The 18418-nt window shown below is 39.1% G+C and overlaps 1 protein-coding gene across 1 annotated transcript; it reads right to left on the bottom strand.

Annotated features, from left to right (window-relative positions):
- Nucleotides 1-16403: 16403 nt before the first annotated feature.
- Nucleotides 16404-17130, bottom strand: LOC110590930 (NADH dehydrogenase [ubiquinone] 1 alpha subcomplex subunit 8). Its single transcript, XM_044917174.1, has one exon. The coding sequence runs from the start codon at nt 17092-17094 to the stop codon at nt 16576-16578; it is 519 nt and encodes a 172-aa protein (XP_044773109.1). The 5' UTR covers nt 17095-17130; the 3' UTR covers nt 16404-16575.
- Between the last annotated feature and the right edge of the window lie 1288 nt (nt 17131-18418).

Below are 18418 nucleotides of genomic sequence, written 5' to 3'. Positions count from 1 at the left end.
ATACATTATATGATCATTAGGACTAGCATCTGCCTTAAAACACGATGCAAGGGTGGTAACATAGCTTCCGATGGCGATTCAGAATTCATCTCCACTGTGGAGATGCCCTTTCCTCCCTAAGTACGTCAAAGCGTGTGAACTTCATTTTGTTTATTTAAAAGATTAGCTACACAGAATTTGGAACATTCTGTTTTATTGTGGATGGTTAAATATTCAAAAGATTACTCTGCTAAAAATTGCCCACAAAAGTAGCTGTGACACTTTGGTAAATGAGCAGCACATTTCCAATGTGTTGTTTGAAATACACAGAACAAATGCTGAATCTCATTCCGACCGGACGGCCGCACTCATCTCCCATGATTATTTTTTTGAAAACACAGCAGAATGAATTGACATATGTTGGGCAAAACGTTATGCAAATTTTGATATTTTCTCGACAGTACAAATTGAAATGTGGATTACTGGCACAATCATCGATTTACAAGTGATGTTCTAGGGACTTGGGCAATCACAGATTATAATGCATTTAAAATTATTTGTAATTTTTCTTATTGTAGAACATAGAAAGCTTATAAAACAAAAAACACAGTTCAAATAAGATTTTTAAAAGATAATAGGAAAATTAAAACAGCATTTTTTAGTATGCAACATTATCCCACCAGTGATAACTACAGTAAATATTTAGAAAGGTATCATTACCATCGTTTGTGTTAACAGTTTAATATCTTCTTTCAATGTATTTGCAGACCACTTTCTAAACACTGAACTATTTATGAAGATAAACGGGATCTCCCTTTTCCTCTAACTGGTTTTTACTGTATATAGAAAAGTTGTAGATATTTTATACGCCTATTTGGTAACTGCAGTGATATCATTTGAACAAATATTTTTCTTTTCCCTGATTTTCTTTTTTTTAATTTAAATTCAATTAGCCAACATACAGTACGTACTTAGTTTCAGATGTAGTGTTCAGTAATTTATCATTTGCATATGTCACTCAGTGCCCTGATTATTTTCTTATTGAAATGTCCAAAATCTTGTCCAATGAGAATAGTGGGTATCTTTGGGCATTCTTGGGATATCTTTGTTTTTTTTTTACAAATGTCCAAGGAATGATTCCAGAGGTTTTTATCATGTATGATGTTAGCTCTTCATTTCCAATAGATAATCTTAATCACTTTAGTGAGATACCCATCTATGTCTACTAAGACATTTTAAAATTGGAACTGACATCTAAAATCTTTAGATATTTACTAAAATGGTCAAATCTGTTTTCTTTTGACTTTTGATAAACCACAAGCAAATTTTCTAATATCAAATCAACCTTGAATTCCTGAAATTATCCTCCATCACCATAATTTAATCTTTGTAATATAGTGCTTATATCCACTTATGAGTGTTTATTGGTATTACTAGCCTGTTTTAATAACTGTAGACTTTTTCTAAAAATAACTTTTTTTATATCATGCTTTACTTATTTTAATTTTTTTTACATTTTTTATTATGTTAATCACCATACATTACATCATTAGTTTTTGATGTAGTGTTCCATGATTCATTGTTTGCGTATAACACCCAGTGCTCCATACAGTACGTGCCCTCTTTAATACCCATCACCAGGCTAACCCATCCCCCCCACCCCCCTCCCCTCTAGAACCCTCAGTTTCTCAGAGTCCATAGTCTCTCATGGTTCATCTCCCCCTCCGATTTCCTAAAAAATATCTTATTTTTCTTACTGCAGAAGTACTAGTTTAATATTGTAAGATGTTAAAATAAAAACAAGCAAGAAGAAAAAAACTGGAATTCCCCCATGACCCTCCAGTTCTCACTCTGAAAATCATCACTGTTAATTCTTTGGCTTATTGTGAATTTAGTTAATTCTCTATTGATGAAAGTTTTGTTGACTTCAACTTTTTTGTAATTATAAACAGTGTTATAATGTATAACCATATATATGTGATATATTAACTACACACACAGGCCTGTATATATGTGGCATTATATCTATAAAATAGATTCCCAGATATGGAAATGCTTTTTTAAATACTTTAATAGACATACCTAAACAGCCACTTCTAAATATTGTATCAATATAAGTTGCCACCAACTAATAATATGTAAAAGACGAACTACTTCTCCATACTTTTGACACAATGATATTGCCAATATTGTAATCCTTAATAATTTAACATTGTAAAAGCTACCTAATTGTTTAATTTGTATTACTTCATTACCAGGAATGAAGATCTTTTCATATGTTTATTTATCATTTGTGTTCCTTATTTATGAATTATTTCTTCATGAAATTTGTTCATTTATCTATTGTGGTGTGTCTTTTTTTATTAATTTTTTTTTTGAGAGGGAGAGAGAGCTGGGGTGGGAGTGGGGGGCAAAGGGAGAGAGAGAATCAAGCAGGCTCCATACCCAGCATCAGCCCAACGTGGGGCTCGATCTCAGGACCCTGAGCTCACAACTTGAGCCAAAACCAAGAGTTGGACCCTTAGCCAACTGAGCCACCCAGGCACCCCTTATTAATTTTCAACTGTTTATCATATGTAAGGCATAATGGACTTTGATTGTCAGTAGGTATTTTAACAATTTTGTCATTTTTCTTTTGATTTTATACTGAATTTTTCAGTGCACATTTTTTGTGTTATATGAGGTGGTGTTGTGTAGTATATGTAGTGACTTAGAGAGAAACTGGAGTCTAAAATCAAATTGACCAGGTTCGCAATTCCGACTTTACCATTTATTTACTGTTACTTAACCTCCCTCTGCCTCACTTTCCAAACCTATGAAAAAGTGTAGTAATAAAATCTGTATACCTCATTGGGTTTGGGTATTAACTGAGTAAAAGAACATTTAAAGAGCTCATAACAGTGCCTAGCACTTAGAAAATTCTCCATAAATATTGATAACTCTTATTATTGTCCATCATCATCCAAATTTCCTTTATGGGTCTTGGATTTCATGTCAATTCATAATTAGGAAGACTTATCCACCCAAATATAATTTAAAAACAGACAACTATGCTTCTTTCTACTGCTTTTACAGTTTCTTCTTTGGTTGGTTAGGGTTTGGTTTTTTTGGTTTTTCGGGGTTTTTTTGTTTTTGTATGCATACATCTAACTCTGTGGTCTATCTAGAATTTATACTAGTGAATGGGGGTTCATTATTTTCCAATTAACTGTACAATTTTCCCAGCATTATTTTTTTTCTAAATAATCCACTTTATCTCATAGATTTGAATTGCTATCTTCATCATATAAATTTCCATATATTGTTAAATTTACTTTCAGGGTACCTCAGGATCGCATTATCATAACATATTTTACTATTTGCCAAGGCAAGTCCTGTTAATATTTCTTCTGATTTAGAATTTGTTTCTTCTCACATGCATTTTCTTTCAGATAATCATTAGCCAGATTGTCAAATTTCAGAAAAAGTCTGTTGATAATTTGGCATTCTAATGTTTATAGACTGATTTAGGGAAAATTTACGTTTCTATAATATCGATCGGTTGATTCTATCTAAAGCCAATTTCTTCCAGTTTTTCAAAAACTTTGTTTTCTCTAATCATTTCAATCAAGTATAAAATGGCACATTTTTAATCTACGGATTCTAGAACACTTTTACTCTCCCTCTACTTGTACCATATTATACCTGTTTCTCAGTCTTACATTTCTGATGTTTTTTTCTCATTATATATAATTTTTTAAATAATGTAATATTAATCTTTAAAATGTAACTTCATTTTTTATTTTTATAACCAGATTTAAGTTCATAACTAGTTTCCAAATATATAGAGTGGAATTCCTTTAACTGCCTGTTATCAATTTTTTTTAAATGTCTTTAGTTTTTGTAGCACTTTTAGATGTACAGCCAAGTTGAATGAGAAGAACAGAGTTTTCATGTACCCTAACCCCACACACTCAGAGCCATCCCCACTATCAATATCCCCTACCAGAGTGGTACATTTGTTACAGTCAGTGAACCTACATCAACACATCATCACCCAAAGTCCATTGTTTATATCAGGGTTCACTCTTCATGTACATTCTACACATTTTGACAAATATATAACGACATGTATCTATCATTATAGTATTATACAGAATAGATTCACTGCCCTAAAAATCCTCTGTACTCTGCCTACTCATCCCTCCCTACCTGCACCAAACCCAGCACCCACTGATCTTTTTACCATCTCCATATTTTTGCCTTTTCTAGAATGTCATATAGTTGAAATCATATAGTATGTAGCCTTTTGAGATTGGATTTTTTCACTTAGTCATATGCATTTAAATTCCTCTGTCTTTTCATAGCATGGGAGCTCATTTCTTCTTAGTGCTGAAAAATATCCCATTATCTGGATGTACCTCAGTTTGTTTATCCATTTTACCTACTAAAGGACATCTTAGTTGCTTTCAAGTTTTGGCAATCCAAATAAAGCTTCTGTGAACATCTTCTATGAACAGGTTGTTGTGTGGACAGAAGTTTTCCACTCCCTTAGGCAAATGCCAAGGAATATGAATGCTGGATTATAAAGTAAAGGTATGCTTAGTCTTGTAAGAAATTGCTAAACTGTCTTCCAAAGTGGTTGTACCATTTTGCGTTCCCATCGGCGATGTCTGAGACTTGCTATTGTTTCACTTCCTTGTCAGTGTTTGGTGTTGTCAGCATTCTGGATTTTGGCCATTCTAATACATGTCTAGTGTTATCTCACTGTTATTTTATTTTGAAATTCCCTTTAGTGTGGAGTGCCTTTTCATGAGCTTATTTTGTCATCTGTGTATCTTCTCTGGTGAAGTATCTATTCAGGTCTTTGGTCCATTATTTAACCAGTTGTTAGTTTTTTTATCGTTGTATTTCAAGAATTCTTTGGATATTTCACGTAATAGTCCTTTACCAGTATGTTTTTGCAAATATTTGCTCCCAGTCCGTAGCTTGTATTCTCCTTTTCTTAACAGTTTCTTCTGCAGAGCAGAAGTTTTTAATTTTGAGGAAGTCCAGCTTGTCAATCATTTCTTTCATGAATCATGCCTTTGGTTTTGAATCTCAAAGTCATCACCACACTCAAGTCATCTACACTTTCTCCTATGTTATCTTCTAAGAGTTTCATAGTTTTGCCCTTTACATTCAGGTCTATTATCCATTTAATTTTTGTGAAGGGTATAAGGTCTGTGTCAAGATTCTTTTTTTTTTTTTTTGGCATGTGATGTCCACTTGTTCCAACACCATTTGTTGAAGATAATATATTTTCTCCACTGTGTTTCCTTTGCTCCTTTGTCAAATATCAGTTGACTCTATTTATGTGAGTCTATTCCTGTGCTCTTTATTCTGTTCCATTCATTTATCTGTCTATTCTTCTATTATCAATTTTTTATTTTCTGCATTTTGTCAAAGATTGTGATCTAGGGGTGCCTGGGTGGCTCAGTGGGTTGGGCATCTGCCTTCAGCTCAGGTCTTGATCCCAGGGTCCTGGGATCGAGCCCCGCATTGGGCTCCCTGCTCAGTGGGGAGCCTGCTTCTCCCTTTCCCACTCCCCCAGCTTGTGCGTGCTCTCTCTCTCTCTGTGTCAAATGAATGGGTGAAATCTTAAAAAAAAAAAAAGATTGGGATCTATATAATACCATGAATTATATTTGTAGGGACTTGTATTAAAGCCTAGAACATGATCACTTTTTGCAAATATTTTAGATAAGCTTTTAAAGGTGTCTTTTCTAATTTGAGGGCTCAGAATTTGACCAGTAAGTCACACTCAATTTTTTTAATTCTTATTTTCTTCTCTAGGTGACTTACCATTAGAGATTTACTAAAAGTTTCCATTATTGTCATAGAATTATCATTTTATTTTTGTGATTCTTTGCAATTTTAACTTAGATAATTTAGAAATATGTTAAGAACTTAAAAGCTGAAGATTATTATATCTTCATAATGAAATGTTTCTTTCAGCATTATAGAATGACTCTCTATTCCTATTAATACTTTTTTTTGCCCTAACACCTTGTTTGACTGATATTAATTTGGCCATTCCAACCTCCCTTGCATTAGTGTTTGTGTTAATATTTGCCTTGTATAGCTTTTCAATATTTTTATGACATTTTGTTTTTGATGTGCTATGCAATAGGAATAAAATGAACATAGTGGGATTATGTATTTTTAGCCAACTCACTTATATATTTTTAGTTAGTCTTAACATTTTATTTTATGTGTTCTATTTAACATTTTTTAATTCAGAGGGAAGTACTTTTTTGTTCTTCTTTCTTCCCTTCTTTGGACCAATAAAATATTCTCCACTTATTTTTCTTTTCTTTTTTTTTAAATATTTAATTATTTTAGGGAGAGAGAGAGATCACACAAGCAGGGAAAGAGGCAGAGAAAGAGAATTTCAAGCAGACTCTGCACTGAGCGCAGAGCTCCACACAGGGCTCAGTCGCACCACCCTGAGATCATGACCTGAGCCAAATCCAAGAGTCGTTCACCTAACTCACTACACCACCCAGGCACCCCTTCGCTCCTTTTTCTTCTGTTCACTGGTTAGAAGTAATCATTTGATTTCCCTGCTTTCAGTGGTTATACTTCAATTTTTAACATAAGTACTTGGATTTTCATCGGTATTTCTACCCTCCTCCTGAACCATACAAGGACCTTAGAATCCATCTTCCATGTGTTTAAATGTCTAATATTTTTATTCAACTTTCTTTTTTAAACACTCCAAATTAGTTATCATTATTAGTTTTTTTTAGTAAATATTTAGAGTACCTACATGTTCAGGAATTTCTTTGCTTACCATTCATCTTTACAACCGAATAGTTTCTAGGTTTAATTTCTTCCTTTCTGATGTTTTTGTTTTCTCTTGTTTGTTTTGTTTGAATAAGGAACTATATTTTCAAGGGAATAACGAACATACAATATGCAGGCTTTAATCCCATTTTCTACTACTTGGAAGCGTTCAGTGCAGCAGCTAAGAGCACTGGCTCCCCAAGCGGAGGGCCCAAATTCAAATCCAGCCTCTACCATTAGCCGCCTTGAACTTGAGCAAGTTACTTCCTCTCTCTCTCTCTGTGCCTCAGTTTCTTCAACTGTAAAGTGAGATAATAGCATCAATTAGGTGCATTTACTCCTCTTCCCTGGAGGCCATCTCTTGCAGATCATGAAGAAATGTTTTGTTCACCTGGGGTGGTATCTTCTGTATTTGAGAACAGGACATCCATATCTCCCTGGGGCAGGTGTTGCAGGTGGCTCCTGCCATCTGAGGGACAGAGCCCGAGTGTGTGCAGGTGGGAGATCTCCATGTCAGTGAGCTCCCTGATCGCCACCTTTCATGGAGCAACAATCTGTCCTAAGAGACCCGACCTTCCCCATCCCGACTCCCTGTCCTGGAGGACGGCTCATCAGTCCCATGTTCACCTATGTCAGCAGGTTCATGAGCACAAGATGCCGGCGCTCACGCACAGAGCTCAGCCACCCTGGGATGATGCAGCGGGGTGAGCCCAGATGTATATTTTTAAAGTTCTTAAAAAAAAAAAAAACTTTAACAAAGCTCTTGGGTCCTAGGAGTTCTACTTGTAGATTATCATAAATGAAACAGCCCTGGCTTAATTAGGGTATATGAGAAAGTAAGTCAATCATTTTCACAGGAAATAAAATGAAAAAAGTACTACAAAAGAAGTCAAGAGTACTGATTCAAAAAAGACAAAGAAAGTCCAAAGAAGGGAATTTATCTTCAGTGGAGATAGCAGTTGAGAAGACTTAAATAATGAATAGGTTTTTGACTGAAGAGGGGCAAAGAGTAATAGAAATTAATCAGAAGATGGAACGCACAGGGCATATTCAGAAACCAGCCATTCAGATGTCACTTAAAGTAATTATAAAAGGATAAGGAGATAGAAGACTATAAAAATAGTGTGAAATGTGAAAGTAGAAGTCCTTCAAGCCAAGCTAAAGAACATAGTTAAATAATTAATATGGAAAGTTATGAGGAGCAGTGGGACAGCTCAACTGGTTATTTATTTGGGGAAGACCAATTTGATTCTAGAGGCATGATGAATCGAAGAAAGAAGAGAGAGAAGGGTAGATACCATGTTAAAGGTTATCCAAACTGTATCATCAAGAAATAATAAGAACCTGAACCATAAAATGTCAACCTTGGGATAGAAAAGGGAAAGCCAGTTAAAAGAGCTATTGCAGCATTGAATTTCTACAGGAACTTTCTGTTCTTTCAGTCCTTGTAGGTCTTACGGCTCCCGCCCATGTGCCTGGAGTCTGGGTCTTCTATCTTGCAAAATGTTGAGTAACTGTGTTTCCGTGGTTTTTGTCAGTCAAACTGGTGTCTCACACCCTCAGCCCTGACCCCTACTCTGAAAGGGAAACAGGACTCATTTGGGAGGTTTATGCATCTTGTTGTACTCATTTAAATACAGGATGCATAAACCTCCACACGTTTAAATCTGACCTTTACTAAAAGATACCAGGCACCTGATTAATCCAACTTTCTGTGCCTGTTTTTAGTCAGGAGACTTCCTAAGCAGGATTCACCTGCTGGAAAATTTTCGATAAGATTCAGAGATTGGATGCTTTCCATGATCACAGTAAGTTCTTTTTCAGAGTCATTAACACTTGACCACAGGGTGCTAATCAGGATGTCGCACTTGCCCTCCCTGCAGATGAGCAGAGTGTGATGCCAGAATAATATTTAAACCAATTAGGATCTTTCTGCTTGGGGTTGCGCAAGAACGATAAAGGAGGCCCTCATTTCTTTTAAGCCCACAGGTAAGTTTTCTGAAAATATTTTCAACGTAATTGTGACAAATCATCCAAAAGAAATCCCTGCCTATCACTGAAAATGGCTCATAGAGCTTTGGTTTTTTTTTTTTAATTTAATATTACTTCTATAGTAAACCTTTTACCTAAATGACAAAGATAAATTAAAGAGGCAGATATAAGCCTTAGTCTAGTCAAATATATTTTGCCTATACATTTCATAGGTAATAGAATATTCATAATACCACACATTAAATTTTGATCATACGGTGGTTATTACTTCCTAGGGGAAAGCCATGCTTTTAACTCTTAGGAATATTTAACTTGATTAGTCTCAATGCATACACACACACACACACACACACATAGATACATACAATAGCATATACATGTATGTAAAATAGCATATACATACAATAGCATATACATATGCTATTAAGCTGTTTTATAACTATTTTTTTCCTAGATACTGTAATAAACCTCTAATCAGAGTTCTTCCACACACCAAACCAGGTAACAATGCTTCTAGAAGGAAAAGTAGTCAGGCTCCACATCTAAAGAAAGATATGAACACTTGATGATTCAAAATACAGGCACAGGAAAAAAAAAAAGTATTAAAAGAGGACCAGTGAATCATTTAAAAACCAGCTTAATTCTAACCTGAAAAAAAACTGAGCAATATCCCATCAAAACCAAAAGAGAAAAATAAACTGGACTTCATCAAAATAAACAACTTTTGTGCATTGAAATACACCATAAACGGAGCAAAAAGGCAGCCCACAGAATGGGCTATATACAGAGCAGGCAGAAATGCCGAATACTGAACCATGGAACTCTTTTTTCTTCACAATACAGGTATTTCTCCTACATCAAAAGTTTCCCAGATGCCACTGAAGTATAATACAAGTAGCCTGCATTTTACCAATCACTGCTGTAATTTAAACTTCTCACAAGGAATAGATCCAAGAGCTGTGGCGCTTGAACTCAGCTTGCAATTCACAGTAGTGGACGAAGACGGGGACAGTGGCAAGAATGTGCAGTAACAGTGCAGTTGGAGAAGGAAAACAAAGGTCAGTCCTAGGGAGCAAATCCGAGCCGTAAATGCTCAATAAGCTCAGCACTGATAGCCATACATTCATTTTCTTGAACTGCAACAAGAAATCTCATTTTGTTATTGTAAGTCTCTAGCTTTAAACCACCTTTTCCTACTGAAACTGTTATTTATGTCAGTATCAAATGTCAGTTTTCTCGTATAAAGCTCAGCCACTTCATGGCCATTCTTAGTATATGCTCTTGCACTCAAGGAAAGAATTGTCTGGACAGTTAAAAACAAATTAAAAAAAAAAAAAACTAACTATAGCTTTATTGAAATGACCAAAGGAGTTCTCCATCTATAATATACACCACTTCTGAAAATTCCCTTTCGCCATCTCTTCTCTCAATTTTGGTCATTCACGGCAGGTGCTCTGTTTCCCATTTCTACAAACTCCTAAATAACCCCCAAGGCCTCACCCCAGAAGAATCTCTCCTTCCATTTACTCTATTCCATTGTCTTCTGACAGTAACTGCCCCCTTCCCAGTGGGAATCCAGTGACAATGTCAGGCTTCTCCAGGGTTTTTTTCTCTGAGCCCATCACTTCCATTAAACAATTACCAGTCCACTACTGGATGTATCTGAGTAACAAAGGTTCTTTCCTCCTGGAGAAGTAATAAAAGAGATCAGCAATATCCATTTTTCTTTAGTACCGTAACTAGCATGTTTCTCATACCAGAACAGATTGCCCCTGTATAACATTCTTGGAAAGATAAAATTACAGAAATTTAGTGGTGGTCAAGGCTTAAGGAAGGGGTGAGGGTGTGAGGCAAGTTGGTGTGGCTATAGAAGGGCAACATCAGGGGGTGTCTGGGTGGCTCAGTTGGTTAAGCTTCTGACTCTTAGTTCTGACTCAGGTCATGATCTTAGGGTCATGAGATTGTGACCCGCATCTGCTTAAGACTCTCTCTCTCCCTTTCCCCTCCCCTGCACTCACTCTTTTTCTCTCTCAAATAAATAAATAAATCTTTTTAAAAATTATTTACAAGGGCAACATCAGTGTTGAACATAACCTTAGCTGAACATAAACAATGTTTCAGATTAAAAGGTTTGAAACAGTTATTAAGTGAACATGATGGGCCATGAACTCTCCTTGCTTTAGGTCTTCAGATTGTATAACACATTAGGAGTAGGGTGGCCCTAACATTTAGCTTGTATGTGTCAATTCGTTGCTACCATAAAGGTGCCTGGCGTGCTATGGAATCCATTTAGCCCTGACAACAATGTTGAGGGATGCCATTTCAACTCCATTTGCTAAAAAAAAAAAAAGAAAGAAAGAAAAGAAAAGTGGGGCAAAAAAGATGTATAACCTGCTCACGGCCCCATGTCACAGGCAGAATCTGAACTCTGGTCCCTCAACGACAGCTCCCAGCTACTCATCATTAGTACTAAGTAATCTACTGTCTCCGAGAACTCTCTATGACCACAGTAATGAGGAGATGGCCAGGGACACCATAGTGTTCAGATGCTTCTCACATGTTCTCAACTTCTCCTGCTAAAGCCCCTCAGCAGTAAAGAGCACAGATAAGTTAACTCTGCAGGAGTTACTGGGGCAAAATTGGGCAGAACCATGAACTGCTTTGTTTGAAGAAGTAGCAGATCTTTTTGGAAACTGTTGGATCAGCTACAACGCCACTCTCTTTGGCTCCTCTCGGACCGACTGTGGGAGAAGGAGACCACTACTGTACTATCTGATCAGCCAGGTCCTGCCCTGCCCCACCTCGTCCAGACTAGAAACTAAGTAGCCAGCCCCCTACCATCCCTGTGTGAGGACATCAGGATGTTTGTTCTTGAGACAGCCTAAAATTGGAAAAAGAGGTTGCTAGAGAATCGGAGGCAGATCTTTAGTCAAACAGGTATGACACTGCCAGTCACCCATTGGCAAGCATGCTCCTATATTTAACATCACTAAGCATCAGTTTCCTTATTAGAAAAATGAGAAAAATAGTACTGACCTCACGAGACAGTTGCAAGGATGACCTTAAATGGGCATAGAGCATATATGACAGAGCACTTGGCACATGGTTAGTGCCAGATAAATGAATGTTGTTATGGTTATAATTACTGTATCCAACCCAGTGCTATACCGAACTTTCTGTGATGATGGATATATTCCCATCTGTGCCACCCAACGTGGTAGTCACTAGCCACATGTGGCTACTGAACGCTTGAAATGTGGCTAGTGTGACTGAGGAACTATATTTTTGAATTTCGTCTAAATGTAAATAGCTACCTGGAGTTTGTGGTTACCATATGGGACAGGATAGGTATAATCCTCAGCCAATAACCAGGCCAGCTGGTCCAGATTAAATAGAATATTGCAATTACCAACCAAAATGATCAGACTGGCACCACAAAGGAAGTGAACAAAATAGCATCTACCTTAATAGAGATTTAATTTTACAACAATACAAAGGAAGCACTGCTTTCTAAAGAATCTACTATGTTTATGGCAGGCTTAGAACTGGATTTAGAACAGGCCACTCATATATTTTTTAAAAGCTTTGAAAGAGCAAGAAGGGAAGTGTGGTATATTCAAGTATTATTTAGCAAATGTTTACTCCTCCCCACCTCCCACTTCCATGGAGAGAGTATTCTTCTCTGTCCTGATGATTCTAGCTTTGGTCATGGGATTTGCTTTGGCCAATGGAATGGGAACAGAGACCTTCCTGGGCATTGCATGTACCTGCTCATCCCTCTAAAGCTTCTGACCACCACCAAGTGAAGAATGTGTCCCAGGAAGCTTCTGCCCCTTCATTATGGTCCCAGAATAACATCGCATAGAACAAACATGAACTTGACCCACAACCTAAAGCAGAGACACCCACAGACCCATGAGTGAGAAATAAATACTTATTTTTGTATGCTACTGTGATTTTGCAGGTATTTGCTAAACAGAATTCTTTTAATAAAAATCTGGCTGCTACAGGACCTGATAAGTACTGAGTACCTCCCATGCCATTGTGGAAGATGAAATAATTGGTTCTATGGAAGATGAAATAATTGGTTCAAGATCACGATGGAATGAGGATTCCATATGAGAGGTTTAAATCCACATGTTTAGATAAATTCACAGATAAAGTGTCCATAGTCAGTCACTAAAGGAATGAGGGTATTGGAAGACCAAGCTCTCAGATGGCTGAAGAAGACATCAGGACAGATGGCCATAGTCTTCTCCAACCTGACTCTCGAGGCGGGTGCCCAAGATGAATGGTTACCCAACTGGACCACAATCATCACCACTTTCCTATCTCCATCAATGTTCTAATTCTAGTTTCCAAGGTTTCTTCCTAGAATTTTTATAGTTATAATACTGATTACACAGATTTTTTTCAAGACATCTTGCCACATTTTCTAAATATTTGAAGAACATCCATTGGAAAAACTCATGTGTAAGGTATGATTCCATTAGAAACATATTCTGCATTAAGCATATATCTCTTCCACTGAAAAGCACTTTTCCACTTTGCATAAGCAGTGAATTTGCTTTAAGAAAACTTCTATTCACTCATAAGTGTTTGCCTACATTAAAGCTCCTACCAATCTGTCATGAGAGATGTATCCCCATGATGATATGCTAACTTGGGAATAGTGTTACTGGAAGGCATGCCAGATCAAGATAGTAAGCAAGCCTATTTTGAGGATGGAAAGAGATGATAATAGTACACAGCTCAAACCATTTAGAAAATAAAGTTAAGAGGGGATAAAAGAAATCACATGTGAAGCTCAACTGTGGAAGGCTGAACAAGTGGAGGTGAGTTTAGTTCCTTTGTGGAGACAGTCACCTTCTAACACGTTCTAGAGCATTATGGTCCTCACCTTCCTGCCACCTACCCTTATGCACTGCCCAGGCCACAAGAGTCCCAGATAACAGCACTAGTGAGCTTCTGAGGGGCCTTTTCACACGCCCACGACCGCCTTCCCCGACACCTCATGCTTTCATCTCAAAAACTGTAGAGCGTGTGGTTGTGCAGGTGTCCATCCACGTCCACATTTTCCTCATCTCCTCTCCCCTCTCTCCTCCAGGGCCTCAGGAGGAAGCCAGTGCCCAGGCCGTTCCCTGCAGAGGCTGCTCAGGAGGCCGACAGGAAGACGTAGAGGCCACTGCACTGAGGCCCATGGTGGGACCAGGTCCTTCTGTGTTCTTCACCAAAGCAGAAAGGAGCTTTCTTCCCCATGCATGTAGTACATTCTGTCACCTATGTCCCCAAACTATGTTTCCTTGTGAATCTAACATCTTACAGCAATTTCTTCCAAACAGCATTTTCAGATTTCACTCCCAGCCTGTTTGTGCTTTGACCCAGGGAAAACAATATGAGTGATGCTCAGAATTGCCCAGCCCCCCTGATGCCAGTCTGTCATCCTTGACCCCAGCTTGAACTCCTCTACTCTCTTGCCATGAAACGGACATTCCTGAAGATAGATCACAGAGAAATTCATCCTCCAAGCATCAAATGTGGGATGGCCAAAAATGTCTGAACCCTAGCATGAACACAATTTAGGGTCTCATACTCTATGGAACCCCTGCTACCTTGGCACTTCAAAAAAATTATAGGAAATAAAATGCCAATCTGTGGTTTGGGTTATTAATTGGGAACCTTGTATAGATTATCAGAACAAAACGTCAAATTATCAGAGTCCAGTTTACTTGAATGAGTACCCTCAGTGCCAAAAGCATCAGGTGGGGGCTTCCAGCCAAGATGGCAGACGTTGAGTGTCCTAGACTCCACACATAGGCATGCTTGGCTACAAGAACATCACTTTAAAAAGAGATAGCTGGGCTTAAAAGCAAAACAGTGATAACTAAACAAAACTAAACAAAATTACCATGTGCAGATATGCCAAAAACAGGAAGGGAACTCAGGACTCAGAGAAGTAGGAGTTACGGTTAGGCCCCGTGCATAGAGCTGAGAGCCAATAAAGAGTTGCCCCACCAACAAAAGGATGGCTGGAGAAAAACACGATGAAGTAGCTGTAAAAAAAAAAATGAAAGTGCTTGACCTGTGCTGTTCTGTGGCTGGACGGGAGTCCGCCCAGATCATCAGTGCCCAAAGCCTGCCTCCCACTATGGGTGGGCTGAACTCATGCTCCCTCACTGTGAGCTGACAACACATCATGACTTTAGGGTCCCCCAATTTGTGTCTGAATTTGACCCACCTCCATTGTAAATACTGTCAGGATTCCTTGGTATTTAAACCTGCAAAAATAATAACATATTGAGCCCAATCTTTAATATTGTTTATCTTAACTGAACTTTGTAGTGAACATAACTTGTAGATACTTCCTTTCATATCTGACTTCCCTTGGCTTCTGTCAAAAAAGGATTTTGTCTTATTTGCTGATGTACTCCCTAGCACCTAGGACAGAAAAAATGTTTGTTAAATGTCTTAATGAAGTAAAAAGGTGAGGAAGACAATCTTCTGCACACTTTTTCTTGGAATCAGGCTTGGAGAGCAGAACTATCTGAAGTAGAAAACTCCTCACATTTAGAGTCCATTTATGATCTATTTTAGTAAAGTCCATTTATCAAGAATGTTTGGGAAGGCGTCCATTCATATACTCACCCCGTATTCAACCATGACTAATCAGATTAAGATTATATTGGCAAACTGTTTTAACATTTTTTTAAATCTCCTTTGATTCTGAAGACCCTGTAGGATCTTGTTGGCCTCGATGTAACATACTATGAACACTACATACGTGGTTAAATGGTATAGGAAGAAAACAAATACATGAGGATTTTGGGTATAGGAGAAGATGTTGTTTGTTGTTTGGTATAGATCCTGGATAAAAGGGCATTTACTGGGGCACCTGGCTGGCTCAGTCAGTAAAGGATGCAACTCCTGATTTCCAGGTTGTGAATTCGAGCTCCATGTTAGGTGTAGGAGTTTACTTAAAAATAAAATCTTAAAAAAAAAAAAAAAAAAAAAGAGCATTTACTATGGCTTTAAATTCTAGATTCAACCTCACTGCCAGATGAGGAAATCACCTCATAACGAAGGATGACCTATCACAGAAGGTTAACTCCCCATATTTCCAGTTGACAAGCCCAAGTCAATTCCCCACCTCTTCCACGAAGCCTACCCAGGTTCCCAGCCACCGCCTTTCCTTGCGCTCCCGGAGCAGCGCAGTGGTGCCCTCTTCTGGCACTCCCCATTCACTAGAGATCTCTGTTCCACTGAGAGTTTCTGGCCATAAGACCAGAATTGCTTAACCTCTGCAATTTGTGCAGCCCTTAGCACACCCATTTCAGTGAATATTTCTCACATCACCAACTTTTTCTCAAGTATTGAAGACTCATTTTGCTTTTCACAGATTTAATTTTTTTTCCTTTAAAAAAAAATTTTTTTTAAGATTTTATTTATTTATTTGAGAGAGAGAGAATGAGAGACAGAGAGCATGAAAGGGAGGAAGGTCAGAGGGAGAAGCAGACTCCCCGCCGAGCAGAGAGCCCGATGCGGGACTCGATCCCGGGACTCCAGGATCATGACCTGAGCCGAAGGCAGTCGCTTAACCAACTGAGCCACCCAGGCGCCCCCCTTTAAAATTTTTAATGGCCAGGAAATGGTATAGAATAACTGCCAAGTCACATAAATTAACTTTTTTGTTAAGTTTGTGATCCCGGAAAGAACACTCTATCAGTCGATGCAAACTGCATGGGAATTTCATCAGTGGTTGTCTGGGCGTGTGACTGAGTGTGGGCCATGGACCCATCTTTACATGGTCCAGAAAAAAAGGCGACTGCCATGTTTGGCAGGCTTCAGCTCTCCTTCTATCTCAGGGTTGGGCTCTGGTCTTGCTCTTGAGTGATAGGGATTCTCCGGTAAAGGTCGATCTGTTTTCACTTTGGTGACCTTGGACAGCTCCCCCAGGTCAGGTCGCACCCAGCCCAGTTTGTCCAGCACACACTCGTCAAACTTAGCCTGCTGTTTGCGACAGCGACGAAATAGCTGCAAGCTGGAATAATCAATGCAGGTCCAATAGTCTGTAAAAGGCTCCGCACAGTGAAGCTTTATCTGCCTGAAGAAGTCCAGAGCACACTTGTTGACGAGCTTGCCTTCCTCTAAACACCGTCTGCGGTCTTTATCTTCCCAGCAGCAGAGCATGAACTCCTTGTTGGGCTTGTCACACTGAACTCCATAGTGATGGGCAGCAGCTTTGAGCACCGAAGAACCGACTTTCACCTCCTGCACTTTCAGATCCTCCAGAGTAGGCAGCTCCACTATCCCCAGCATGATGGCGGTAGCCCCAAACCCGAGGAGGCTCCCTCAAACGCGTCGCCCCCGTCTCCTTGAATTCCCCTTTTGACTGCCATCACAGATTTAATTTTTAAAAATTTTTTTAAATATTTTATTTATTTCAGAGAGCACGTGCATGCAAGCAGGGGGAGGGACAGAGGGAGAGAGAGAGAGAGAGTGTGTCAAACAGACTCCCCACTGAGTGCAGACCTGACAGGGCTCCATCTCATGGCCCTGAGATCATGACCCAAGTGGAAACAAAGAGTCAGCCGCTCAACCTACTGAGCTACCCAGGTGTCCCTAATTTTAGATTTCTTAAGGCTTTCATAGATAGGGTAGAAAACAAGGATCTTATATTAAAGGAAATGAAGATAAGTTGAAGGAAATAAACAGGCACAGGAGGATAGAGAGCAAGACAGAGACTCAACCAGACAGTAATTTCCTACAGTCTCCAAGGCCCCAAAAGAGCATCCCATAGTTGGCTCTGCCCTTTCCTCAACCTATTCCTCATAAAATGATGGTTCACCTATTTCTCATAAAATGATGGTTCAAGTGGGGCAGGGGAAGTGCTAAGCAATTCTGTGTAAATGTGGCCCAGGTCTTCATATCTCCCTCCATCTCTCCATCCTGAGACTCAGAAGCCAATTCAGTAAGTTCTTCATTAAGCACAGAAGCCCTCAGAGTCAGAGGGATTCCATCCCACCACCACTGTCTTTCTATTTTCCTTCTCTTTCCTCAGCACTGCACATTAGGACCGAGCCCCAGCAGGCACCAGCGTGGTCCCCAGCACTTGGGATGGGCACGGGAGTTAATAGTCCTTATTCTGCTTTCTCACAGCTGCTTTTCCTATTGACTATAAACATTCACAGTTAAAGAGACATTTCCCAAGGACTTTGTTCCAGCTGGTGGTTTTCATAGGATGCTCCAGAGGACACGTCAGCCGGAAGGAAATGTGACCAAGCCGAGACTCAGAGGCGTGGAAGCCCAAGCTCAGCTGACTCATCCTGGGGCTCCTGGGGCTCAAGTGTCCCACCCTCTCTCGCCACACTGCCTTACGTCCCCCTTCATGCACATGCCTTCCAACACGAAGCGGCTATGATGGTGAGGAACTTGCTGCAGGGAAGAAAATCAGCTTCTGCCTTCAACTTTCGGAAACCTTGAGAGTCTGTGTTTGAAGTGGTGTTCCGATGGGGAGTGCACGATTAGTACCAAACAGGGCGTGGGAACTAGACAGATGCAAGACTCCAGGTCTCTGCAACACTGACCCATGTCTGGCCCCTGGGCAACACCTGCTACTGGTGAACCAGCTTCATGAGGAATT

This window comes from Neomonachus schauinslandi, chromosome 7 (genome assembly GCF_002201575.2).
Source record: "Neomonachus schauinslandi chromosome 7, ASM220157v2, whole genome shotgun sequence".
Lineage (NCBI taxonomy): Eukaryota > Metazoa > Chordata > Mammalia > Carnivora > Phocidae > Neomonachus > Neomonachus schauinslandi.
The sequence above is the reverse complement of the archived record's forward strand: the minus strand, read 5'-3'. Positions and strand labels throughout refer to the sequence as shown.